Source organism: Oncorhynchus mykiss, chromosome 31 (assembly GCF_013265735.2).
Source record: "Oncorhynchus mykiss isolate Arlee chromosome 31, USDA_OmykA_1.1, whole genome shotgun sequence".
In the NCBI taxonomy this organism is placed as follows: domain Eukaryota; kingdom Metazoa; phylum Chordata; class Actinopteri; order Salmoniformes; family Salmonidae; genus Oncorhynchus; species Oncorhynchus mykiss.
This window is the reverse complement of record NC_050571.1, coordinates 8,123,892-8,151,806: the sequence shown is the minus strand read 5'-3', so window position 1 is coordinate 8,151,806 and position 27,915 is coordinate 8,123,892. Positions and strand designations below refer to the sequence as shown.

The following is a 27,915-nucleotide window of genomic DNA, read 5'->3' as shown; positions in this document are numbered from 1 at the left end:
AAATAGATGCAAGTACAAGTCTTGTTGTTTTTATTGGGTCATTTTATTTCATACAATTGAAAAATGAATATCAATGTAAATGTTAAAAAAAAAATAAAAAAAAAACATAACACTTCATTTTTCAAATCCCAAACACACACAATATCAAGATTCACACAAACTCAGTCCAGTTATTTCCTTGTTCGTCAGCTGCTTGCCTAATAAATAAAAATGGAATTGAGAAAATGGTGACAGGTTTAAGACTTAGTCAACGATCTGGAAAACATGAAAGAAGGCGTCATTGAAATGACTTAAAATAGAGACAATGCTCTCAATGTTGTTTCTATATTTTTAAGAAAAAATGTACAATGTCATAACGTGAGAGTGACTGTCCTATGAGCCTTCAAATGTATTTATTTCTTAGATTAAGTTGCTGTATCAGTTAAGTTTGCATACCGTTTAATCCAGTTGTTTTAGGTTGTACTAGATATCTGAAAGCATGACCTACTAACATAATACAGGTGGGATAATACACACAGGATGAAATCAGGTTACAGCCGTAATGAAACAATGGGAGTATCCCAGCAAATATGAACAAAGCACCTTATACAGCTTGGGAATGTAGGTGGAAGTCATTTACAAATGTTGTGCCATTGCTAGGATAGTCAAGAGGCAAGTGTGTCTAATACGAGGTAGACTGAGTACACAAGCACCTAATTCCTCACGGACGGTAGGCTATTTTTGATTGAAACATGTGCACGGCTTTCATTTGCATCCCTACGCTGTAGTTGCATCGATTACACATTAAAGATAGTTCACAAACTGAAACAGTTTGAAGTAGCAAAAGTACCTTCGTAATGTGCAATGTCTGTATCCTATTTGCTAATGATGACCCAGATGGTAAACATACTTCTGTATTGATGTTTAGGTGGTGGTTCTACTGCACAAAGTAAGCAGTGACTGTACTGAAAGTCTTACGGTAGTCGGATAGAGTCTTCTTTAGATTCAGGAAAAGTAAGGGAGAAGCAGAACTTGCATCAAATAAGCTTGTGCTATACTGTAGATTAGAAGTATCATTCAATTCCTGTACACTATAACAGGGTGTGCAGAAGAAGAGAAAGAACTGATCAAAAAAGGTTGGATTCTAAAACAGTGCATTTCATCAGATGGTGACACAAAGACACATCCGATTGAGATCGTTTGCGCATCAAATAAAATAACCTAACACTTTTTTATAATGAAGTGTCTCTTAACTGCAGATAACTGAGATTCTGTGCAAATTGTGCAGCTTTCCTCAGCACGCCTGCCTTCCTGGTTGCCCAGGGACCTCTGGAGCCGACCTTCAACACTCTGCATCTGTACTCCCATTCCCGCTGAGTGGGTTGGGCACAGCGGAGAGGCTGGGAGACAGTGTGGCATGCGTGTCCGTCTCCACAGTCAGACTAGGGTTAAGGTGGCTGATTCCGTTGGCCTGTGGTGGTGCCCATTTCTCAGGCTTCTCCTTCTCAGGCTCCTCCCCACTGTTGGAACGCAACAACAAGGGTGAGTACTCTTTCAAAAGTCCTTCTTATTTTCAAACATGTATTTAATAGAATAATTTTGTTTGAAAAAAAAAAAAACGTTTAAAAAAACTTTAAAAAAATATATATATGTTTTATTGTTACACACCGGATAGGTGCAGTGAAATGTGTTGTTTATAAGGGTCTGCCACAGTAGTCCTGCGTCCCTGGAGCAAATTTGGGTTAAGTGCCTTGCTCAAGGGCACATCAACAGGTGTTTCACTTTGTCGGCTAGGGTATTCAAACCAGAGACATTTCGTAGTTGTGCCTATGATATGTGAGCCAATTTAGCTGAAATAATTAACATGATGATAGTCACCATAATGGATGTACATTACCTGACAATGCATCCATTGGTTACCGGCGCCTCGGAGTAGGCCTCTTTCTCAGACAAAGAAGTACGGGACCTCCTGTCCTGCCAGGACCCTGCTTGGGGCTCTTGGCCAGAGTCTGACCTGCGCCTGGCTGCTACGGCTGGGCCAGGGCCCCTTCCGCTGGGGGAGGCTGGCTCTCTGGGGCTCTGCCCAGGCCCTGGTCCTGTAGGCCCCTCTGGCTCTTTGCCTGAGCTGTCGGAGCTGTGGGAGCTCTGGCTGTGCCTCCCGTTCAGGCTGTCAGAGGACGAAACCTTGCTTATTTGTCCGTCCCTGCTCTCATCTGAGGGAGCGAGACAAAGGGGTTAGTAGGGACATGATGTAAGAGAACAGCATGTTCACTCTCTCTGTGGGTTATTATCTGCACTAGATTACTATATGATCTAGGAGCATAAACAATAACATATTTTGACTGGCATTTTACAAAGTAAACAGTGATGCAGATTTTTTACCAACCACACTGTAGGCCTGACATCTAAACTGGTTCATGATACTTGGTTGTCCCTGGACAATAATCAAAAGACAAAGATAACACACTGTTGATTGGCTAAGAACTGGTTACAAAGACTACACTGTATAATTATTATTGAATTCACAACACGTGAATGTGGCTCACCCCTAATGAATAGTGACATCATGCATGCCCTGGTCTATAGTTTAACGATTAGAGTACTGTATCCAAATGATCACGACAGAGTGTATTGAGCCCTCTGGTGGGGATATGTAGAATAGTCACGGCTATTTCAGCACACCACTCAAATAGTCTATTCATAGCTATTTTAGGAGAATGAAAGAAATTTAAACAAACAGACGAATGGTGGTGCTACCTCCATCTCTGGAGTCACAGGCTTGTTTACGTCTCCTCCTAAGGATGACCTCCAGCTCACTGCTGACAGGGCTCTTCCCTGGGGGGGGCGGGACCGACTCCTGAGACCCCCGACTGGGACTCTTCTTCACCGTCTCCTGGGGGGGGGGGGGGGGGGGGGGGGGGAGCCAGAAACACATACAACATGTTTTACTGTTAGTAACAGATATATAGGTTGTTGTCACTTATTAAAAGCATATATGAGCTTTTATAATGTCTTTATAAAAAATAAATAACATACCAGAATGCCTTTCAGTTCTTCCATGGCACTCTCCTGTGGCAACTTTTCTTCCATTACTGGAGGTTGCTAGGGGTTGAGAGAATGCTATTAATACATCAACTAAGTTAATAAACAGGACAGAACACACATGTTACTTATGTGCTGACGCAGCTGGTGTTAGCTTTTATCACATAGCTGGTCTATATTTGAAAGCTGGAGGCCATTTTTTTTTTATAGATTTTTCTCCTCATAGCCCCTCGGAGCCTGCAAGTTGTCATGGTGATTGTGTCAATCAATAGAATATACCGGTAAATGACATGAAAGCGGCAGCCATGTTGTGTCTGTCAGTCTACACTGTGAGGTAATCCACGGACAATGTTACACAAAGAGAAAGAGCCCCATGCCAAAAGCCAAACATGAAGACTGGTTTTAGTGAGAGATTAATAACAGAACTGCTATAATCCATCTCACTCTAGTACCATATGATGTGGATTATCCCTGTGATGTGGGGGTTAGCATGCTGTTTTGTTGTGATTTTAGGATCCCGGGAGACTTCCCTTTCACAAAATTGATGTAAATGTCAATATACTCACTTTTACGGCAACTCTCTTTGGGGAGACAGTCAGTTGATTAAAAAACATGACATGATTGGAGAAATAAGGGGGTAATCAGTTTGAGAACATCAAGTAGAGTTTATATTTCCACACTTTTCCAAGACAATTATTTAAACAAAACATGAACTGTTGACCTCTTCACCTTAGTATCTCCTCCCTTGACAGGCCTCAGAACCACTCCATGTTTAATCCTCTCCATCATCTCGTTGACTGCCTTCACTTTGACATCATCTGTACCTCCTTCTGCACCTCCTTCTACAAGACAAGGAGAGATGGATAATATTGTGAAGATGTGTGATTTTAAAATAAGAAATTCCTCAATTATGAATGATTATTTGAACCATATTCTCTATGTTCTATATTATTCTGATTTCAAACCTACCAGGAGTTTGTTCCAACTTCGGGGATCCCCCCTTTGAACCCTTGGATGATTTCCTCATGATGGCAATCAGTGAGCTATTGAATGAAAAGAGTCAATTAAACTCAGTATGATTAGACAGATTGGTGGTCGGAGCATTCATCCCTCCATGCAAGCCTGTACACGACATAATAATAGCCTATTGTCTTACCTGAGGGGGTTGCATCGCGATGGGGGAGGGGGTGGAGGAGGAGGAGGGGGTGGTGGTGGGGGTGGAGGGGGCTGGGGAACAGGGGCGGGGGGTGGGGCGATCCCTGGTTCAGGGCCTGGTGAGGGCTCAGTGCTCTTCTGGACCTGCAGCAGCTCTTGCACTAAAGATGTAAAAGACAGATGTGTTAGATGAAGCCTGGGTCACCAGTCTTTTAACATGAGAAGATGGACAACCAGTTATTCTACTGGTACTGCTGGAGACGTATTCGTTCACAAAGCTGTAGGAATAAAATCTGTGGGTAACCCACAGTGTGATGTGATTGACAGCCCGTAGGTGTCCTCCTCACCTCTTTTCTCTAGGTCACGGTTCTTCTTCTCTACTTCCTGCAGACATCCCTCTGTCTCTCTCTTCTCCTCCTCCATCAGTTCCAGCTGGCTCTGCAGCTCTGCTATCTGCTGTTTCAGAGAGTACTCCTGTAGCTCAGCCTCCAGAGCCTTCACCTACATGGATATGAATGGAGATCCAGATTGACTATATTTCAGTTGGACTGCGCAGAATCACTGATTTACAAAATCACCTTGCACTACTCATTATGTGTTCAAGATGAGCAATTCTGCTCTTTGCCTTGCTAAAACTACACTGAAGAAAAGTATAAACGCAACAGCAGCAGAAAGGCTGGTAAAACAGAAACAATCAAGGTTTATGGTGCTTCAACACGACTGAGAATATAATACACTGAACAAAAATATAAACACAACATGTAAAGTGTTGGTCCCATGTTTCATGAGCTGAAATAATCCCAGACATTTTCCATATACAAAAAAAGCTTGTCTCTCAAATATTGTGCACAATGGGATGTGTTTACATCCCTGTTAGTGAGCATTTCTCCTTTGCCAAGATAATCCATCCACCTGACAGGTGTGGCATATCAAGAAGCTGACTTAACAGCATGATCATTACACAGGTGCACCTTGTGCTGGGGACAATAAAAGGCCACTTTAAAATGTCCAATTTTGTCACACAACACAATGCCACTGAGAGAGCATGCAATTGGCATGCTGACTGCAGGAATGCCGACCAGAGCTGTTGCCATAGAATTTAACGTTAATTTCTACACTATAAGCCCAGGACTTCCATATCTGTCTTCTTCACCTGCGGAATGGTCTGAGGGGGAGTGCCGAGGACTGTTTCTGTTTGTAATAAAGATCAGCTTGTCTACATGGTGCTGAGAAAGATCAGTTACAGAAGCTAGATCTGTCAGACATATGTCTGTAATGTAGCCTGCTGTCTGTCGGTCGGTCGGTCGGTCTGTAGGAAAATATAATATACTGTCAGAGAGGGGAAGATGGTAGTTTATGATTGCTGCCAGATTAATTAGGGAGGAATCCTGTGGGCTGGACAGCTTCAAACAGACACCCATCATAGCCCCATGTCATATGTTGTGGGTACTGGGGGTGGAGATCTGAGAGGTGATGACTTTGCAGGTTTGGCCACAGCTGCAGTACAGCAACTGCTGCATGGGAAACCAGTGTGGGTAGTCAGACCATAGAGATATATACTGTATCTATCTAGGAGTCAGACTGGGACTGTGAGGCTTACCTTCTGGTGATGCTACCTATAACTGTAGTAGTCCTCTGAGGGAGGGAGGGAGGGAGGGAGGGAAGGAAGGAAGGAAGGAAGGAAGGAGGGAGGGAGGGAGGGAGGGAGGGAGGGAGGGAGGGAGGGAGGGAGGGAGGGAGGGAGTCAGTCAGACAGACAGACAGACAGACAGACAGACCGTCCATGACCTAGACCTACCTTCTGGTGATGCTGCAGTCTCTCCTGCTCCAGAGTCTTGGTAACATTAGATATATACTGTATCTATCTCTATGAGTGAGTCAGGGACTCATAGTGGGGGTAGGATAGTCATACTGCGACAGTGGGACCTAGACCTACCTTCTGGTGATGCTGCAGTCTCTCCTGCTCCAGAGTCTTGGTAACATTAGCCACGTCCTCTAGAGCCTTGATCAGCTGCAGGCTGGGGTCAGCGTTCTGCAGCAGGATCATACTCTGTCTGTTAGCCTCTTTCTGCTTCACCAACATCTTGAGGAGGAGAGAGAAGGAGGGGAGGAGGGAGGGGAGGGGAGAGGAGGGGAGGGATGGAGGAAGGGAGGAGGGGAGGGAGTGAGGAAGTGAGGAAGGGAGGAGGGGAGGGAGTGAGGAGGGGAGGGAGTGAGGAAGGGAGTAGGGAGGAGGGTAGGGAGTGAGGAAGGGAGGGAGGGGGAGGAGGGGGAGGGAGGAAGGGAGGAGGGGGGAGAGTAAGGACCGGAGGAGGGGAGGGAGTGAGGAAGGGAGGGAGGGGGAGGAGGGGGGAGGGAGGAGGGGAGGAGGGGAGGAGGGGAGGAGGGGAGAGAGTGAGGAAGGGAGGATGGGAGGGAGTGAGGAAGGGAGGAGGGGATGGAGTGAGGGAATGAGCAGGTGTTTGAAAGACAACAGACCCAGGTTCTCTGGATATGGAAGCATTAGACTGTAGCATGAAGCAGGATATGGAAGAGTTAGACTGTAGCATGAAGCAGGATATGGAAGAGTTAGACTGTAGCATGAAGCAGGATATGGAAGAGTTAGACTGTAGCATGAAGCAGGATATGGAAGAGTTAGACTGTAGCATGAAGCAGGATATAGAAGCATTAGACTGTAGCATGAAGCAGGATATAGAAGCATTAGACTGTAGCATGAAGCAGGATATAGAAGCATTAGACTGTGGCATGAAGCAGGATATGGAAGCATTAGACTGTAGCATGAAGCAGGATATAGAAGCATTAGACTGTAGCATGAAGCAGGATATAGAAGCATTAGACTGTAGCATGAAGCAGGATATGGAAGAGTTAGACTGTAGCATGAAGCATGATATGGAAGAGTTAGACTGTAGCATGAAGCAGGATATGGAAGAGTTAGACTGTAGCATGAAGCAGGATATAGAAGCATTAGACTGTAGCATGAAGCAGGATATAGAAGCATTAGACTGTAGCATGAAGCAGGATATGGAAGCATTAGACTGTGGCATGAAGCAGGATATGGAAGCATTATACTGTAGCATGAAGCAGGATATGGAAGCATTAGACTGTAGCATGAAACAGGATATGGAAGCATTAGACTGTAGCATGAAGCAGGATATGGAAGCATTAGACTGTAGCATGAAACAGGATATGGAAGCATTAGACTGTAGCATGAAGCAGGATATGGAAGCATTAGACTGTAGCATGAAGCAGGAAGTAGGAAGTAAGCATGTGTTGTTTTTATATAAATGGTCAACAACCACAGCCAGCATTCTCCAGAGAACCCCCCTCTCCAGCCTCAGGCCAAGCAGTGTAACAGTACACACCACTACTGTGGCTGTGGTTCCCACAAGCAAATGTGTGCCCTTCAAAGCATTGCTGAGTCTGTGCTGCTGCTGTCAGTCCCCAGACTAGGACTAATACTGTTGATGCTCCTCTGTCCCCAGACTAGGACTAGTACTGTTGCTGCTGTCAGTCCCCAGACTAGGACTAATACTGTTGATGCTCCTCTGTCCCCAGACTATGACTAATACTGTTGCTGCTGTCAGTCCCCAGACTAGGACTAATACTGTTGCTGCTGTCAGTCCCTAGACTAGGACTAATACTGTTGCTGCTGTCAGTCCCCAGACTAGGACTAATACTGTTGCTGCTGTCAGTCCCCAGACTAGGACTAATACTGTTGCTGCTGTCAGTCCCTAGACTAGGACTAATACTGTTGCTGCTGTCAGTCCCTAGACTAGGACTAATACTGTTGCTGCTGTCAGTCCCCAGACTAGAACTAATACTGTTGCTGCTGTCAGTCCCCAGACTAGGACTAATACTGTTGCTGCTGTCAGTCCCCAGACTAGGACTAATACTGTTGCTGCTGTCAGTCCCTAGACTAGGACTAATACTGTTGCTGCTGTCAGTCCCCAGACTAGGACTAATACTGTTGCTGCTGTCAGTCCCTAGACTAGGACTAATACTGTTGCTGCTGTCAGTCCCTAGACTAGGACTAATACTGTTGCTGCTGTCAGTCCCCAGACTAGGACTAATACTGTTGCTGCTGTCAGTCCCCAGACTAGAACTAGTACTGTTGCTGCTGTCAGTCCCCAGACTAGGACTAATACTGTTGATGCTCCTCTGTCCCCAGACTAGGACTAGTACTGTTGCTGCTGTCAGTCCCCAGACTAGAACTAATACTGTTGCTGCTGTCAGTCCCCAGACTAGAACTAGTACAGTTGCTGCTGTCAGTCCCCAGACTAGAACTAGTACTGTTGCTGCTGTCAGTCCCCAGACTAGAACTAGTACTGTTGCTGCTGTCAGTCCCTAGACTAGGACTAATACTATTGCTGCTGTCAGTCCCCAGACTAGGACTAATACTGTTGCTGCTGTCAGTCCCCAGACTAGGACTAATACTGTTGCTGCTGTCAGTCCCCAGACTAGAACTAGTACTGTTGCTGCTGTCAGTCCCTAGACTAGGACTAATACTGTTGCTGCTGTCAGTCCCCAGACTATAACTAATACTGTTGCTGCTGTCAGACCCCAGACTAGGACTAATACTGTTGCTGCTGTCAGTCCCCAGACTAGGACTAATACTGTTGCTGTTGTCAGTCCCCAGACTAGGACTAATACTGTTGCTGCTGTCAGTCCCCAGACTAGGACTAATACTGTTGCTGCTGTCAGTCCCCAGACTAGGACTAATACTGTTGCTGCTGTCAGTCCCCAGACTAGGACTAATACTGTTGCTGCTGTCAGTCCCCAGACTAGGACTAGTACTGTTGCTGCTGTCAGTCCCCAGACTAGGACTAATACTGTTGCTGCTGTCAGTCCCTAGACTAGGACTAATACTGTTGCTGCTCCTCAGTCCCCAGACTAGGACTAATACTGTTGCTGCTGTCAGTCCCCAGACTAGGACTAATACTGTTGCTGCTGTCAGTCCCCAGACTAGGACTAATACTGTTGCTGCTGTCAGTCCCCAGACTAGGACTAATACTGTTGCTGCTGTCAGTCCCTAGACTAGGACTAATACTGTTGCTGCTGTCAGTCCCCAGACTAGGACTAATACTGTTGCTGCTGTCAGTCCCTAGACTAGGACTAATACTGTTGCTGCTGTCAGTCCCTAGACTAGGACTAATACTGTTGCTGCTGTCAGTCCCCAGACTAGGACTAATACTGTTGCTGCTGTCAGTCCCCAGACTAGGACTGGTACTGTTGCTGCTGTCAGTCCCCAGACTAGAACTAGTACTGTTGCTGCTGTCAGTCCCCAGACTAGAACTAGTACTGTTGCTGCTGTCAGTCCCCAGACTAGGACTAATACTGTTGCTGCTGTCAGTCCCCAGACTAGGACTAGTACTGTTGCTGCTGTCAGTCCCCAGACTAGAACTAGTACTGTTGCTGCTGTCAGTCCCCAGACTAGGACTAATACTGTTGCTGCTGTCAGTCCCCAGACTAGGACTAATACTGTTGCTGCTGTCAGTCCCCAGACTAGGACTAATACTGTTGCTGCTGTCAGTCCCCAGACTAGGACTAATACTGTTGCTGCTGTCAGTCCCCAGACTAGGACTAATACTGTTGCTGCTGTCAGTCCCTAGACTAGGACTAATACTGTTGCTGCTGTCAGTCCCCAGACTAGGACTAATACTGTTGCTGCTGTCAGTCCCTAGACTAGGACTAATACTGTTGCTGCTGTCAGTCCCTAGACTAGGACTAATACTGTTGCTGCTGTCAGTCCCCAGACTAGGACTAATACTGTTGCTGCTGTCAGTCCCCAGACTAGGACTAGTACTGTTGCTGCTGTCAGTCCCCAGACTAGAACTAGTACTGTTGCTGCTGTCAGTCCCCAGACTAGAACTAGTACTGTTGCTGCTGTAGGTCCCCAGACTAGGACTAATACTGTTGCTGCTGTCAGTCCCCAGACTAGGACTAGTACTGTTGCTGCTGTCAGTCCCCAGACTAGAACTAGTACTGTTGCTGCTGTCAGTCCCCAGACTAGGACTAATACTGTTGCTGCTGTCAGTCCCCAGACTAGGACTAATACTGTTGCTGCTGTCAGTCCCTAGACTAGGACTAATACTGTTGCTGCTGTCAGTCCCCAGACTAGGACTAATACTGTTGCTGCTGTCAGTCCCCAGACTAGAACTAGTACTGTTGCTGCTGTCAGTCCCTAGACTAGGACTAATACTGTTGCTGCTCCTCAGTCCCCAGACTAGGACTAATACTGTTGCTGCTGTCAGTCCCCAGACTAGGACTAATACCTTTGCTGCTGTCAGTCCCCAGACTAGGACTAATACTGTTGCTGCTGTCAGTCCCCAGACTAGGACTAATACTGTTGCTGCTGTCAGTCCCCAGACTAGGACTAATACTGTTGCTGCTGTCAGTCCCTAGACTAGGACTAATACTGTTGCTGCTGTCAGTCCCCAGACTAGGACTAATACTGTTGCTGCTGTCAGTCCCTAGACTAGGACTAATACTGTTGCTGCTGTCAGTCCCTAGACTAGGACTAATACTGTTGCTGCTGTCAGTCCCCAGACTAGGACTAATACTGTTGCTGCTGTCAGTCCCCAGACTAGGACTAGTACTGTTGCTGCTGTCAGTCCCCAGACTAGAACTAGTACTGTTGCTGCTGTCAGTCCCCAGACTAGAACTAGTACTGTTGCTGCTGTCAGTCCCCAGACTAGGACTAATACTGTTGCTGCTGTCAGTCCCCAGACTAGGACTAGTACTGTTGCTGCTGTCAGTCCCCAGACTAGAACTAGTACTGTTGCTGCTGTCAGTCCCCAGACTAGGACTAGTACTGTTGCTGCTGTCAGTCCCCAGACTAGGACTAATACTGTTGCTGCTGTCAGTCCCTAGACTAGGACTAATACTGTTGCTGCTGTCAGTCCCCAGACTAGGTCTAATACTGTTGCTGCTGTCAGTCCCCAGACTAGGACTAATACTGTTGCTGCTGTCAGTCCCTAGACTAGGTCTAATACTGTTGCTGCTGTCAGTCCCCAGACTAGGTCTAATACTGTTGCTGCTGTCAGTCCCTAGACTAGGACTAATACTGTTGCTGCTGTCAGTCCCTAGACTAGGACTAATGCTGTTGCTGCTGTCAGTCCCTAGACCAGGACTAGTACTGTTGCTGCTGTCAGTCCCCAGACTAGGACTAATACTGTTGCTGCTGTCAGTCCCCAGACTAGGACTAATACTGTTGCTGCTGTCAGTCCCCAGACTAGGACTAATACTGTTGCTGCTGTCAGTCCCCAGACTAGGACTAATACTGTTGCTGCTGTCAGTCCCCAGACTAGGACTAGTACTGTTGCTGCTGTCAGTCCCCAGACTAGGACTAATACTGTTGCTGCTCCTCAGTCCCCAGACTAGGACTAATACTGTTGCTGCTGTCAGTCCCCAGACTAGGACTAATACTGTTGCTGCTCCTCAGTCCCCAGACTAGGACTAGTACTGTTGCTGCTGTCAGTCCCCAGACTAGGACTAATACTGTTGCTGCTGTCAGTCCCCAGACTAGGACTAATACTGTTGCTGCTGTCAGTCCCCAGACTAGGACTAATACTGTTGCTGCTGTCAGTCCCCAGACTAGGACTAATACTGTTGCTGCTCCTCAGTCCCCAGACTAGGACTAATACTGTTGCTGCTGTCAGTCCCCAGACTAGGACTAGTACTGTTGCTGCTGTCAGTCCCTAGACAAGGTCTAATACTGTTGCTGCTGTCAGTCCCTAGACTAGGTCTAATACTGTTGCTGCTGTCAGTCCCCAGACTAGGACTAATACTGTTGCTGCTGTCAGTCCCCAGACTAGGACTAATACTGTTGCTGCTGTCAGTCCCTAGACTAGAACTAGTACTGTTGCTGCTGTCAGTCCCCAGACTAGGACTAGTACTGTTGCTGCTGTCAGTCCCTAGACTAGAACTAGTACTGTTGCTGCTGTCAGTCCCCAGACTAGAACTAGTACTGTTGCTGCTGTCAGTCCCTAGACTAGGACTAATACTGTTGCTGCTGTCAGTCCCTAGACTAGAACTAGTACTGTTGCTGCTGTCAGTCCCCAGACTAGGACTAGTACTGTTGCTGCTGTCAGTCCCTAGACTAGAACTAGTACTGTTGCTGCTGTCAGTCCCCAGACTAGGACTAGTACTGTTGCTGCTGTCAGTCCCTAGACTAGAACTAGTACTGTTGCTGCTGTCAGTCCCCAGACTAGAACTAGTACTGTTGCTGCTGTCAGTCCCCAGACTAGGACTAATACTGTTACTGCTGTCAGTCCCCAGACTAGGACTAATACTGTTACTGCTGTCAGTCCCTAGACTAGGACTAATACTGTTACTGCTGTCAGTCCCTAGACTAGAACTAGTACTGTTGCTGCTGTCAGTCCCTAGACTAGGACTAATACTGTTGCTGCTGTCAGTCCCCAGACTAGGACTAGTACTGTTGCTGCTGTCAGTCCCTAGACTAGGACTAATACTGTTGCTGCTGTCAGTCCCCAGACTAGGACTAATACTGTTGGATCTGGACGGTTTCTGTTATTGGAGGTCAGTAAACATGCATTCAGGATAATCTATACGCACCATTCCGCAACACAAAATTATTATGAATAACTAATTACAGTGAGAATATAGGTCTATGTTTATTTAACATAGTAATTTGAACATTAGGAGAAAAAAAAGTAAAGTTATAAAACATTTGGAGATGTTAGCTATCACACGTAGCTAAAGACAACAAACATTTGGAGATGTTGCTTGTCTGCCTGCCTGCCTGCCTGCCTGCCTGCCCGTCCGCCCGCCCGCCCGCCCGCCCGTCCGTCCGTCCGGCCGCCCGCCCGTCTGTCTGCCTGCCTGCTTGCCTGCCTGCCTGTCTGTCTGTCTGTCTGTCTGTCTGTCTGTCTACCTCGTGGGCATACGTCTCAGCCTTCACCCTCAGGCTCTGCTCCAAATCCAGCTGCTCCTTCATCTCCTCATACTCTGTAGTAGCCATCACAGACACTGAAGAGAGAGAGAGAGAGATGAGAGGAGAGAGATGAGAGAGAGAACTATGGATTAAAGCATAACCACAGTAAAACAATAAAACATAGCCACTCAGGGAGGATGGTCTAATTGAAAGCCTGAAGCTGTTTCCAGATCACTGTAATATAGTAACAGCAGAGGAGAAAGAAGAGGGCCATCTGCTGTGTAGCCCCCTCTCTACCAGGATGAAGTCTCTGAGGGGGAGACCGTGGAGCAGTAGCATGCCCTCGACAGTTGATTAAGGATGGTGAGCAGTGTGTGTGTGTGTGTGTGTGTGTGTGTGTGTGTGTGTGTGTGTGTGTGTGTGTGTGTGTGTGTGTGTGTGTATGTGTGTGTGTGTGTGTGTGTGTGTGTTGGGAGGGCCTGGTCTTTACAGGAAGACAGCCAGCTGCCAGCTACACAGCCACCCCCACATATATTACCTTATAGAAAGCTGACAGGAGTTTAGTACAGCTCTTGTGGCAGTGCCTCACTGATGCATATAAATCAATGCACACATTATATCTCTCTATATACAGTATAACTGGTATTAAATGTAACTGTCCCGAAGGCTACTACACCACATTCCCTGGTCTATACATTCTGCACTACATATGATGAACAGTAGCCAACCAGAAACATATGAACACAGTGGGTCGTGTATAGACTGTCATGTACTGATATGAACACAGTGGGTCGTGTATAGACTGTCATGTACTGATATGAACACAGTGGGTCGTGTATAGACTGTCATGTACTGATGTGAACACAGTGGGTCGTGAGCAGACTGTCATGTACTGATATGAACACAGTGGGTCGTGTATAGACTGTCATGTACTGATATGAACACAGTGGGTCGTGTATAGACTGCCATGGACTGATATGAACACAGTGGGTCGTGTATAGACTGTCATGTACTGATATGAACACAGTGGGTCGTGTATAGACTGTCATGTACTGATATGAACACAGTGGGTCGTGGGTAGACTGTCATGTACTGATACGAACACAGTGGGTCGTGGGTAGACTGTCATGTAACTCACCTCTATTGAACCTCTTGATGGTCTTGCTTTGCTGCTCCATGGTTTTGTGAAGCTCCTTCATTTCAGCCTGCTCCTTCTCAGTCTACAAAAACATTCAGAGTGAAGCAGAAAGGCTGGTCAAACAGAAACAATCCAGGTTTATGGTGCTTCAACACGACTGAGAATATAATACACTGAACAAAAATATAAACACAACATGTAAAGTGTTGGTCCCATGTTTCATGAGCTGAAATAAAATATCCCAGAAATGTTCCATACTGCACAAAAAGCTTATTTCTCTCAAATGTTGTACACACATTTGTTTACATCCCTGTTAGTGAGCATTTTTCTCCTTTGCGAAGATAATCAATCCACCTGACTTCAAGAAATGGATTAAACAGCATGATCATTACACAGGTGCACCTTGTGCTCTGGACAATAAAAGGCTACTCTAAAATGTGCTGTTTTGTCACACAACAATGCCACAGATGTCTCAAGATCTGAGGGAGCGTGCAATTGGCATGCTGACTAAAAGAATGTCCACCAGAGCTGTTGACAGATAATTCAATGTTAATTTCTCTACCATAAGCCGCCTACAATGTCGTTTTAGAGAATTTGGCAGTACGTCCAACCGGCCTCACAACCGCAGACCACGTGTAACCAAATCAGTCCAGGACCTCCACATCCGGCTTCGTCACCTGCGGGATGGTCTGACACGAGCCACCCGGACAGCTGATGAAACTGTGGGTTTGCATTTTACTCACCAGACATGTCACCCATTGAGCATGTTTGGGATGCTCTGGATCGACGTGTACGACAGCGTGTTCCAGTTCCCGCCAATATCCAGCAACTTTGCACAGCCATTGAAGAGGAGTGGGACAACATTCCACAGGCCACAATCAACAGCCTGATCAGCTCTACGTGAAGGAGATGTGTCACGCTGCTTGAGGCAAATGGTGGTCACACCAGATACTGACTGGTTTTCTGATCCACACTCCTACCTTTTATTTTAATGTGTCTGTGACCAACAGATGCATATCTGTATTCCCAGTCATGTAAAATCCATACATTAAGCCCCAAATAATGTATTTCAATTGACTGATTTCCTTATATGAACTGTAACTCATTTATATTTTTGTTCAGTGTACATATCAAAACTATGAAAAATCTAGACAGATATTCTGCATTCAAACTTACATAGTATAATACAAGCCCTCTCAGCAGCCCTCAGAATCCCGCCCCAAGCAGACAGAGACACTTTCTGTGCCTGTCTGAGACTGTCCTCCTGTGAGGTATTGATTTCCAGGCCTGGTAGTGGATACTCACCAGGGCTGTTAGCTCTTCAATCTGCCTCTGCTGCTCTTGAAGCTGACAGGCGAGCCACTTCTTCTCCTCCAGCAGAGTGCTCACTGTCTCCTGCAGCTCTGGAGGGGAAGAAAGAGGTTCCTGGGTGACACGACGTGATGACATCTCTTCACTACATCTAATATTCTGACATATAGCTCTGTTACTTTAACATTTTCAACATGGTTTATCTTGCTACTGGAAATACCATTAGAAAAAAACAACAGAAAGACGAAACCTAATATGCTGTACAGGCACAACGTTATTTCACTGCAGTCAGTCCATTACCCCGTCAAGACACATTTAGACAAAGGGTCTGATATAGTGTTGACCTGCTGTTGGTATTGGCTGTACTGGTCTGGGCTGGTGTCCTGTGTTCCGGTCTGTGTACTGGTCTGATATAGTGTTGACCTGCTGTTGGTATTGGCTGTACGGGTCAGGACTGGTGTCCTGTGTTCCGGTCTGTGTACGGGTCAGGGCTGGTGTCCTGTGTTCCGGTCTGTGTACGGGTCAGGGCTGGTGTCCTGTGTTCCGGTCTGTGTACGGGTCTGGGCTGGTGTCCTGTGTTCCGGTCTGTGTACGGGTCAGGGCTGGTGTCCTGTGTTCCGGTCTTTGTACGGGTCAGGGCTGGTGTCCTGTGTTCCGGTCTGTGTACTGGTCTGGTAGGTACCCAGTACTGTCTGTGTACTGGTCTGGTAGCTACCCGGTACTGTCTGTGTACGGGTCTGGTAGCTACCCGGTACTGTCTGTGTACTGGTCTGGTAGCTACCCGGTACTGTCTGTGTACTGGTCTGGTAGCTACCCGGTACTGTCTGTGTACGGGTCTGGTAGGTACCCGGTACTGTCTGTGTACGGGTCTGGTAGGTACCCGGTACTGTCTGTGTACTGGTCTGGTAGCTACCCGGTACTGTCTGTGTACTGGTCTGGTAGCTACCCGGTACTGTCTGTGTACTGGTCTGGTAGCTACCCGGTACTGTCTGTGTACGGGTCTGGTAGCTACCCGGTACTGTCTGTGTACTGGTCTGGTAGCTACCCGGTACTGTCTGTGTACTGGTCTGGTAGCTACCCGGTACTGTCTGTGTACGGGTCTGGTAGGTACCCGGTACTGTCTGTGTACGGGTCTGGTAGGTACCCGGTACTGTCTGTGTACTGGTCTGGTAGCTACCCGGTACTGTCTGTGTACTGGTCTGGTAGCTACCCGGTACTGTCTGTGTACTGGTCTGGTAGCTACCCGGTACTGTCTGTGTACTGGTCTGGTAGCTACCCGGTACTGTCTGTGTACTGGTCTGGTAGCTACCCGGTACTGTCTCTGTACTGGTCTGGTAGGTACCCGGTACTGTCTGTGTACGGGTCTGGTACCTTTACCCTGCTGTTGGTTCTGGCTGTACGGATCAGGGCTGATGTCCTGTGTTTCCGTCTCCTCCTCAAGGGGCATGCAGTCTGTGATGCTAGGTAGCATCTCATCCAGACAGGGTCGAGACGACAGGCTCAGATACTTCAGCTTCCTGTTCTCACTGTTCAACTGTGGGACAAACAACACACACTGGATTATATATGATAAAGACAAATTATGTACAGATGATAACAGAGGCCAATAGCACATAGAAACATACACTGATTTGGCATGTTGACTGTAATATTGTAAGATATGTATGTACTGTAGCCTACACGTCAATGGCTTATGGAAATAAACATTATACCTACAAACGTGTAAAAATGCTTGTCTTTTTGAATCACCACCTCTTGGTATAATTAAGTAATGGTATACCACTACTTAATTACTAAGTCAAGCAGTGTCAGTCTCTTACCTTGGTGGTAAGGGCCTCAACTACTAAGTCAAGCAGTGTCAGTCTCTTACCTTGGTGGCAAGGGCCTCAACTACTAAGCCAAGCAGTGTCAGTATCTTACCTTGGTGGCAAGGGCCTCAGCATTTTCTCTGCAGGATTTTTCTATCTCCAGCTGCGTCTGCAGAACGCTCACCTCCTCGATCACCATTTGGGAAACTGGAATACAAAAAACATTACATTGCAGTTAGTTTTATTGTTTTATGGTACGATTTGACTCCTATTTAAAATAATGAATGACTGACTGAATAAATGACTGACTGAATGAGAGGAAACATGTCTATTGTGTTACTCTATTTCCCCTTCTCCCTATTGAGCTATTCAGTTGCCCTCTATTTCCCCTTCTCCCTATTGAGCTATTTAGTTTCCATCTATTTCCCCTTCTCCCTATTGAGCTATTCAGTTTCCCTCTATTTCCCCTTCTCCCTATTGAGCTATTCATTTTCCCTCTGTCGACAGACAGAACTGTAACAGGGTCCATGTGACATGCTAATGTAGCCAGATCGTGTTGCATTGGAGACCAGGAAGGCTCAGGCTCTTTTTTCATTGTAAATCATTAGTATTTCCTCTGGCTACTAACTACTCTAAATCAGATTAACTAAGGTCCATGTGGTTCCATTGACAATGTAAGCTTATTCTGCATTTGTGCCAGTGGTAATTTTAGTTTCAAAACAAAGGCGACAGTGCTTAAAATGCTCTTAGATTTGTTTTGGGGGGGTTGCTGTTGTTGTCAGGAAAAGAGGTGCAATCATTCTCCCATATGCACATACACATTGCATATTGGCACACCCAGAACACCCATATGTCCATAATTTGTTATCTATTGAAATGCTCCTTAGTTTACAGTGTCTATACTACTACAGTACAACTGGCCCCTCAAGGGAGAATCTGGTTTCATCCGCTTCATCGTGACACCAATCCAACTAGGGATACAACAGCCTACCTACTCTCCTACCTAGTCTGCTACCTAGTCTGCTGCCTAGTCTGCTACCTAGTCTGCTGCCTAGTCTGCTACCTAGTCTGCTACCTAGTCTGCTGCCTAGTCTGCTGCCTAGTCTGCTACATAGTCTGCTACCTAGTCTGCTACCTAGTCTGCTAGCTAGTCTGCTACCTAGTCTGCTAGCTAGTCTGCTGCCTAGTCTGCTACCTAGTCTGCTGCCTAGTCTGCTACCTAGTCTGCTACCTAGTCTGCTCCCTAGTCTGCTACCTAGTCTGCTGCCTAGTCTGCTGCCTAGTCTGCTACCTACTCTTCTACCTAGTCTGCTCCCTAGTCTGCTACCTAGTCTGCTACCTAGTCTGCTGCCTAGTCTGCTACCTAGTCTGCTACCTACTCTTCTACCTAGTCTGCTCCCTAGTCTGCTACCTAGTCTGCTGCCTAGTCTGCTGCCTAGTCTGCTACCTAGTCTGCTAGCTAGTCTGCTAGCTAGTCTGCTGCCTAGTCTGCTGCCTAGTCTGCTACCTAGTCTGCTAGCTAGTCTGCTACCTAGTCTGCTAGCTAGTCTGCTACCTAGTCTGCTAGCTAGTCTGCTGCCTAGTCTGCTACCTAGTCTGCTGCCTAGTCTGCTACCTAGTCTGCTGCCTAGTCTGCTACCTAGTCTGCTGCCTAGTCTGCTACCTAGTCTGCTACCTAGTCTGCGACCTAGTCTGCTAGCTAGTCTGCTACCTAGTCTGCTAGCTAGTCTGCTACCTACTCTTCTACCTAGTCTGCTCCCTAGTCTGCTACCTAGTCTGCTAGCTAGTCTGCTACCTAGTCTGCTAGCTAGTCTGCTACCTAGTCTGCTACCTACTCTGCTACATAGTCTGCTACCTAGTCTTCTACCTAGTCTGCTAGCTAGTCTGCTACCTAGTCCGCTAGCTAGTCCGCTACCTAGTCCGCTACCTAGTCCGCTACCTAGTCCGCTAGCTAGTCCGCTACCGAGTCCGCTACCTTCTCTGCTACCTAGTCTGCTACCTAGTCTGCTACCTAGTCCGCTACCTAGTACGCTACCTACTCCGCTACCTAGTCCGCTAGCTAGTCCGCTACCTAGTCCGCTACCTAGTCTCCTACCTAGTCTGCTACCTAGTCTGCTGCCTAGTCTGCTACCTAGTCTGCTGCCTAGTCTCCTGCCTAGTCTGCTACCTAGTCTGCTACCTAGTCTGCTACCTAGTCTGCTGCCTAGTCTGCTACCTAGTCTGCTACCTAGTCTGCTACCTAGTCTGCTACCTAGTCTGCTGCCTAGTCTGCTGCCTAGTCTGCTACCTAGTCTGCTGCCTAGTCTGCTACCTAGTCTCCTACCTAGTCCGCTACCTAGTTCCCTACCTAGTACCCTACCTAGTCCGCTGCCTAGTCCCCTACCTAGTCCGCTACCTAGTCCGCTACCTAGTCCGCTACCTAGTCCGCTACCTAGTCCCCTAGCTAGTCCGCTACCGAGTCCGCTACCTAGTCCGCTACCTAGTCCCCTACCTAGTCCCCTAGCTAGTCCGCTACCTAGTCCGCTACCTAGTCCGCTGCCTAGTCTGCTGCCTAGTCCGCTACCTAGTCCGCTGCCTAGTCCGCTACCTAGTCCCCTAGCTAGTCCGCTACCTAGTCCGCTACCTAGTCCGCTGCCTACTCCGCTGCCTAGTCCGCTGCCTAGTCCGCTACCTACTCCGCTACCTAGTCCGCTACCTACTCCGCTACCTAGTCCGCTACCTAGTCCCCTACCTAGTCTCCTACCTAGTCCCCTAGCTAGTCCGCTACCTAGTCCGCTACCTAGTCTGCTAAACTCCCCCTCTGTGTTCTGCTTAAGCAACCACTGTGTTTATTCATGTAGAATATTGTTCCGTTGCAAAAAACACAACATCTTAACGCAATATTCAAAATGTTCATTCATTTTATTTTTTCTACCTAGTCCGCTACCTAGTCCGCTACCTAGTCTGCTAGCTAGTCCTCTACCTAGTCCGCTACCTAGTCCGCTACCTAGTCTGCTAGCTAGTCCTCTACCTAGTCCGCTACCTAGTCCTCTACCTAGTCCGCTGCCTAGTCTGCTAGCTAGTCCTCTACCTAGTCCGCTACCTAGTCCGCTACCTAGTCTGCTAGCTAGTCCTCTACCTAGTCCGCTACCTAGTCCTCTACCTAGTCCGCTGCCTAGTCTGCTAGCTAGTCTGCTACCTAGTCTGCTAGCTAGTCTGCTACCTAGTCTGCTAGCTAGTCTGCTACCTAGTCTGCTACCTAGTCCGCTACCTAGTCTGCTAGCTAGTCTGCTACCTAGTCCGCTACCTAGTCTGCTAGCTAGTCCTCTACCTAGTCCGCTACCTAGTCCGCTACCTAGTCTGCTAGCTAGTCCTCTACCTAGTCCGCTACCTAGTCCTCTACCTAGTCCGCTGCCTAGTCTGCTAGCTAGTCTGCTACCTAGTCTGCTAGCTAGTCTGCTACCTAGTCTGCTAGCTAGTCTGCTACCTAGTCTGCTACCTAGTCCGCTACCTAGTCTGCTAGCTAGTCTGCTACCTAGTCCGCTACCTAGTCCGCTACCTAGTCTGCTACCTAGTCTGCTAGCTAGTCTGCTACCTAGTCTGCTAGCTAGTCTGCTACCTAGTCTGCTAGCTAGTCTGCTACCTAGTCTGCTACCTAGTCTCCTACCTAGTCTGCTAGCTAGTCTGCTACCTAGTCTGCTACCTAGTCTGCTGCCTAGTCTGCTACCTAGTCTCCTACCTAGTCCGCTACCTAGTTCCCTACCTAGTCCCCTACCTAGTCCGCTACCTAGTCCGCTACCGAGTCCGCTACCTAGTCCCCTAGCTAGTCCGCTACCGAGTCCGCTACCTAGTCCGCTACCTAGTCCGCTACCTAGTCCGCTACCTAGTCCCCTACCTAGTCCCCTAGCTAGTCCGCTACCTAGTCCGCTACCTAGTCCGCTGCCTAGTCCGCTGCCTAGTCCGCTACCTAGTCCGCTGCCTAGTCCGCTACCTAGTCCGCTACCTAGTCCGCTGCCTAGTCCGCTGCCTAGTCCGCTACCTACTCCGCTACCTACTCCGCTACCTAGTCCGCTACCTAGTCCCCTACCTAGTCTCCTACCTAGTCCCCTAGCTAGTCCGCTACCTACTCCGCTACCTACTCCGCTACCTAGTCCGCTACCTAGTCCCCTACCTCGTCTCCTACCTAGTCCGCTACCTAGTCTGCTAAACTCCCCCTCTGTGTTCTGCTTAAGCAACCACTGTGTTTATTCATGTAGAATATTGTTCCGTTGCAAAAAACACAACATCTTAACGCAATATTCAAAATGTTCATTCATTTTATTTTTTAACCTTTATTTAACCTTTATTTAACCTTTATTTAACCTTTATTTAACTAGGCAAGTCAGTTAAGAACAAATTCTTATTTTCAATGACGGCCTAGTAACAGTGGGTTAACTGCCTTGTTCAGGGGCAGAACGACAGATTTGTACCTTGTCAGCTCAGGGATTTGAACTTGCAACCTTCCGGTTACAAGTCCACCGCTCTAACCATTTGCTCTAATGCCTTCTGAACACACATGCCTCTGCATATTATCCCCAGCTTGATTACACCATATTTGCAAAGCAGTAGGTCGATCCTAACCCTGATGTCTGACACTGAGTCCCTGAGAATTCTGGGAAAGGGGATCGAAGATTCTGCTTGTTATCACGCTTAGGAGCAGTAGGAAAGTTCTGCAGCACACACACATGACGACAGGCTGATCTCTATAGCTGTCCTGCGGTTAAACTACTCCTCTCTGACTCCCTGGATAGTCTCCACGTCCAGTAATTCTGTAATGAGACTAGAGGAAGAGCAGAGCTGGAGGGGCTGTGTGTCTGTATTGTGGTAGAGATTCTAGGTCAATAACTCCTCTATGCTTAATGCTCCATGAACTGAATGTTGACTCCAAAAACCTGCCTTTAACATGGTGTCATATACTCTGTGGAGGAGCGCTGAGCAAGTCATTGTGTCCCAAAGGGTACCCTATTCCCTACTTAGAGCAACTACTTTAGATAGGGCCCTATTCCCTACATAGAGCACCTACTTTAGATAGGGCCCTATTCCCTACTTAGAGCAACTACTTTAGATAGGGCCCTATTCCCCACATAGAGCACTACTTTAGATAGGGCCCTATTCCCTACTTAGAGCAACTACTTTAGATAGGGCCCTATTCCCCACATAGAGCACTACTTTAGATAGGGCCCTATTCCCTACATAGAGCACTACTTTAGATAGGGCCCTATTCCCCACATAGAGCACTACTTTAGATAGGGCCCTATTCCCTACTTAGAGCAACTACTTTAGATAGGGCCCTATTCCCTACATAGAGCACCTACTTTAGATAGGGCCCTATTCCCCACATAGAGCAACTACTTTAGATAGGGCCCTATTCCCTACTTAGAGCACCTACTTTAGATAGGGCCCTATTCCCTACATAGAGCACCTACTTTAGATAGGGCCCTATTCCCTACTTAGAGCAACTACTTTAGATAGGGCCCTATTCCCTACATAGAGCACCTACTTTAGATAGGGCCCTATTCCCTACTTAGAGCAACTACTTTAGATAGGGCCCTATTCCCTACATAGAGCACTACTTTAGATAGGGCCCTTTTCCCTACATAGAGCACTACTTTAGATAGGGCCCTATTCCCTACATAGAGCAACTACTTTAGATAGGGCCCTATTCCCTACATAGAGCACTACTTCAGATAGGGCCCTATTCCCTACATAGAGCACTACTTTAGATAGGGCCCTATTCCCTACATAGAGCAACTACTTTAGATAGGGCCCTATTCCCTACATAGAGCAACTACTTTAGATAGGGCCCTATTCCCTACATAGAGCAACTACTTTAGATAGGGCCCTATTCCCTACATAGTGCCCTACTTTTGATCAGGACCCTGGGAATAGAATGCCATTTGGGACACAGACAGTGACTGACTCAAGAGCTTCTCTACAGAGGGAACGGAATCTTATCTTAGACATTGTACTGTAGGGGAAATATGAGCCTGCTTCCTGTTTCCCCTACAGACACCAAGCACTTACCGCTGTCAGGTGGGAGAGGAGGTAAAAGCTAGGCCAATCAGCAGGGACATTTGCAGCTAATGCTGGCTCGCTGCGTCAGATAAGTACAGTACCAACGCTGCAGGCCTGAGTCTGCTTGTTTGTCAGCGACGAGGTCTTGTAAGTATTATTGTTGTTTGAACGTAATCAGACAACTTTTAGTCCTAGCAAAGCAAATAGCTATAGCCTGTACTTTCAGGACTATAGAACATAATCTCAATCTTCAGAGATTATATAGCCAATGGTAATTGCATGATAAATTGTAGTTACTAATATCTCTTGTTTTGAGTGCGTGTCAACTTGAAATTATATTTGAAAAGCTTATTTCCCCATATCATATTGACTTGAGTATAATGTACCTATAAAATATACAGTATCACTCTGAGTGAAGGGCCACAATAGAATAGATGCCAGACTGGAACACAGGAGCAGCCCCTCTCTTTCTCTAGTAATGAATCATTCATAATGGAGGATTTGAATAATGCAGTGAAATAACACGAGGTGTTGGCGTGGCGACTTGTGGTTCTCATCGGAGATGAATGAATGCCGACCACAGCAGGGGACAGGGGAGAGACACAGTCCCCCTGATGATTATAATAAGACCTGGTAATAACACGAGGTGTTGGCGTGGCGACTTGTGGTTCTCATCGGAGATGAATGAATGCCGACCACAGCAGGGGACAGGGGAGAGACACAGTCCCCCTGATGATTATAATAAGACCTGGTAATAACACGTTTTAGACACTATTGTTCTCTTGGCCCTGCCTGAAGGCTCCTATGGTGTCTAGGTGTGTACAGTCATAATTCAGAGCAACCTGTCTTTGATGACCTATTGTTTAGGTTAAAGGTCAGCAAAACGAAATGGGTTACCTCTCTGTTTAAAGTCTGTCTGTACCTGTCTGGGAAGCTGAAACTGGTCAGCGGAATTGGTCCCAGCTTGGTTGAGGAGAGAGACAAACATCTAACTTTATTAGGTTATGTAAAAAAAATGATTTAATGCAGCACATCAAAAGGTAAACATTTCTCACATGATTTACCTCTCCTGCGAGAGAATCAAGCAGAAGCATTTCAGGAACTTGACTGGTAAAGATCCAGCCAAGCATCTGAACAAAAATGCCGATGACGTAGCCTATAATACGACATTGCCAAAAAAGACAGCTAGCTGAAAGCTGTGATGAAAGTAGCACAACAACCCCTGTCGTACTAATGCTACACTTTAAACCCTACAGTATACTGTAGCTGTGAACGTTGAACGATTATTATCTTTCTTACCTCGCATAATGAAATCAGGCGGTCTGTCAGCGCTCCAGAACTCAACCCTGTAACCTTGTTCCTTACCAAATCAATTGTTAATGGAGCTACTGTGGTATTTTATTACATGTTGCTAGGAAGAACTGGGCAGGGTCGCCAAAACACAAATCCATGACTATGGTTGGCCGAAGGTCTGAGTAGTCATGGAAACTGAGATACCTTCTTACACACACCCATTCAGGAGCCGGGTTTGGAGAGGCGGTCATCACCAGAGGGGTGTGTAGAGAGGTGTGAGGAAGGGTAATGTGTGTAACAGTCTTACCCCCCCTCCCCACTCCATCTCTTACACCACTGCTACTCTCTGTTGTTATCATCTATGCATAGTCACTTTAATAACTCTACCTACATGTACATATTACTTCAACTAACCGGTGCCTGCGCACATTGACTCTGTACCGGTAGCCCCCTGTATATAGTCTCGCTATTGTTATTTACTGCTGCTCTTTAATTACTTGTTACTTTTATTTCTTATCTGTATTTTTTTAAACTGCGTTGTTGGTTAGGGGCTCGTAAGTAAACATTTCACTGTAAGGTTTTGTATCCAGTGCATGTCACTAATAAAATGTTATTTGATCAAATGTGTGTGTGTGTGTGTGTGTTAGTGTCTGGAACTCACCTCTCTTGATGTGTTTCAGCTGGCTCTCTGCTTCGTCTCTCTCTTCAGTCAGTTTCATGCACTGAGGAAACAGGAAGGAATGGGTTCACGTTCTACAATACAATCATATGCAGGTCACAAATAAACCTGCAAGCACAATCCATTTAAGTGTAGTGAATTGATGACAGTAATCCATGGTCCTTCGTTGTTGTAGGGTATGAAAGGATAGGACACTGGGCTCACTACACTAAGACAGTTTCCGTCAGTCAACACACTGTTCCAACACAGATGTTACTCATTTAGAATACACTGTCATACAGAGCAACCTAGACAGTATTGAGTGCATACATTCTCATAATGGTCCCCCATGGGAATTGAACTCACAACCCTGGCGTTGCAAGAGCTGTGCTCTACCAACTAAGACACACGGGACTCCTATGATCTGCTATAGGACTATCTCCTCATAGTTTCAGTCTCTATGATCTGCTGTGGGACTATCTCCCTATAGTTTCAGTCTCCTATGATCTGCTGTGGGAATATCTCCCTATAGTTTCAGTCTCTTATGATCTGCTGTGGGACTATCTCCTCATAGTTTCAGTCTCTATGATCTGCTGTGGGACTATCTCCCTATAGTTTCAGTCTCCTATGATCTGCTGTGGGACTATCTCCCCATAGTTTCAGTCTCCTATGATCTGCTATATGACTATCTCCCCATAGTTTCAGTTTGTTGGACAGACAAGGGAGATGCTTCTACATGGTTTATTATATTGGTAATAGCGTACATGGAAAACAATGGTCCATCTACAATTCAGAGTACATTCAATAGGTATTATGTGGCCTATATTGGGTCATTATCCGTTAGGGCAGGATAGACTTACATTTTCTTACCAATTATTCTATAACGGCTACAGGAAGCTCTTCCCTGACATCCGTGCAATGCCAGGGACGTTCTGATCTGAAATTGCCTTGACTAGCCTATTGTTAAAGCACGTGTCCCACTTTCACCCACTTTCTTTCTACCTGCTCTCTGCCAAAGAGAAACAAAAAACAACAGTCCCACTGTTTTAAACAGTGTCATCTTGCTTGAAATAATAGATAATAATAGATATTTAAAAATATGCTAAGGTTTATGAAATCGGCCTACTTGGTGGGACCCTTTAGTCAAGGCCTGATTTTATTAATTTATAGTGCATAGATTATTGAATTTCTAGAAACAACGTAGCGCTGAAATAAATACAAAAAAGTGACAAAATGACATATACAATCTAAGATGACGTACCAGATAACCAAACCTCTAAATCAGGTTTGTTCAACTGAGATCCAATCATTATTTTAGCTGCCAAAATCTCACCGAACCTGGGCTTTCCTATCAATGGCAAGAATAGCGAGATTTTGGGAGGGGTCGGCCCTTTGATTTCACACAGCATAGCCTACCTACACCAAAACCGGCCGGCACAAATATGTGCAGGGAAAAAATAAAAACGTCTCACCTTGACCTCGTTATGTCTACTATGTTACTTCTGTAATCGTTGAAAAAGGTCTCAAATATGTAACGGAAGAGCATCTATTACCTGCATTTTTTGGGTATCTCGCGCCTCCGCCCCACATCCTTCCATCTGCACCAGCCCCGATGATGAAGACGGTAGCATTATGACCCCGGTCGATAACTAAACTAATATCTTGGACTTTATAATATCGTATTATAGAAATAAAATAAATACATAGGCTACTTCTAGCAACTGGCAAGTCCGCTGAGATGTCTTAGAAAAAGCATTTCATGTCTATATGGAATGGATAAGACCGCTACTTCTATTCAGGCACAGTGAATCCTTTCGCTGACAGCATCGCCAGCCCCGGCCCCCCCCCCCTCCCTTCGCCCCACTACTCAGGGTTTATTGCGCATGCATCCTCATCTCGTATTCGTCTACATTTGCTGATGAGCATGAAAGCTCCACCCGTTCAGTTTGATTGTGCATTGTAATTAGGCTAAAATGTTTAATTCAAAGTCTTCACTGCTAAATGTAAAAACATTTATTATAATAACAATACATAATAATAATAATAATTGCCCATCTCTCTGCAGACTGACACTCATTTCACATCTTTGCTTAGAATGCTCAACAACACAGATTTGGTCAATAGCCCTGTTGTATGGAATTAGGATCTGAGTTTAACCATAGGCAGCTGGTGGGATTCAGCAAATCAGAAATATATATTACGCTTGTGGAAAAAAGTTATATGGTGAATGAATAAGGATTTGTTTTAATTAAGAAAATCATTAAATACAGTGTTCTGAATCCCCCACACACACAAAACCATACAAATATATTCCATTATCAAGTACAGCAGATTGAATACCCTCATAAGACAATTCCATTAGTCCTACTAGAAACACACAAAGTAACACACAAGATTGACAGTTGACACAAACACAAATAAAAAAAGCTAACATTTCATCATTACAAAAATATAAATTAGGCTCTTAACAGATCATATAAAAACAATATCAATATCATATCAATAACAATATCATGTGGGATTAAAATATGTTCACAGAACAATCCCAGTAAAAAAAAAAATTAAAATTCATTCCTCTTGAAACGATGTGGAACATTGCAGCATT

General features: G+C 46.2%; 1 protein-coding gene across 5 annotated transcripts; it reads right to left on the bottom strand.

Moving 5' to 3' along the window:
- Positions 1 to 13: 13 nt before the first annotated feature.
- On the bottom strand, positions 14 to 27,150 carry LOC110504513 (shootin-1). 5 transcript variants are annotated; one of them, XM_036970195.1, is made up of 17 exons: positions 26,864 to 27,150; positions 25,314 to 25,374; positions 17,439 to 17,533; positions 16,890 to 17,052; positions 15,513 to 15,610; positions 14,208 to 14,289; positions 13,070 to 13,164; positions 6,113 to 6,259; positions 4,524 to 4,677; positions 4,178 to 4,337; positions 3,991 to 4,064; positions 3,751 to 3,863; positions 3,588 to 3,602; positions 3,016 to 3,081; positions 2,737 to 2,872; positions 1,877 to 2,192; positions 14 to 1,499 (listed from the first exon to the last, which is right to left on the bottom strand). In XM_036970195.1, exons 1-17 carry the CDS (start codon positions 26,939 to 26,941, stop codon positions 1,322 to 1,324), a joined length of 2,031 nt encoding a protein of 676 aa, XP_036826090.1. In that variant the 5' UTR covers positions 26,942 to 27,150; the 3' UTR covers positions 14 to 1,321. The 5 variants fall into 5 exon arrangements, with proteins under 5 accessions (XP_036826090.1, XP_036826091.1, XP_036826092.1 ...); XM_036970196.1 differs by having other exon boundaries at positions 2,737 to 2,869; XM_036970197.1 differs by having other exon boundaries at positions 16,896 to 17,052.
- Positions 27,151 to 27,915: the final 765 nt, after the last annotated feature.

Bases quoted from the DNA above. Each gene is read 5' to 3' on its own strand.
- LOC110504513 (XM_036970195.1), bottom strand. From the start codon at position 26,941: ATGCTACCGTCTTCATCATCGGGGCTGGTGCAGATGGAAGGATGTGGG. The intron at 6,260-13,069 runs GTAGACAGACAG...CTCCTCCTCAAG, and splicing joins CTGAGACGTATGCCCACGAG to ATGTTGGTGAAGCAGAAAGA. The intron at 3,864-3,990 runs GTAGGTTTGAAA...CTTGTCTTGTAG, and splicing joins GAAGTTGGAACAAACTCCTG to AAGGAGGTGCAGAAGGAGGT.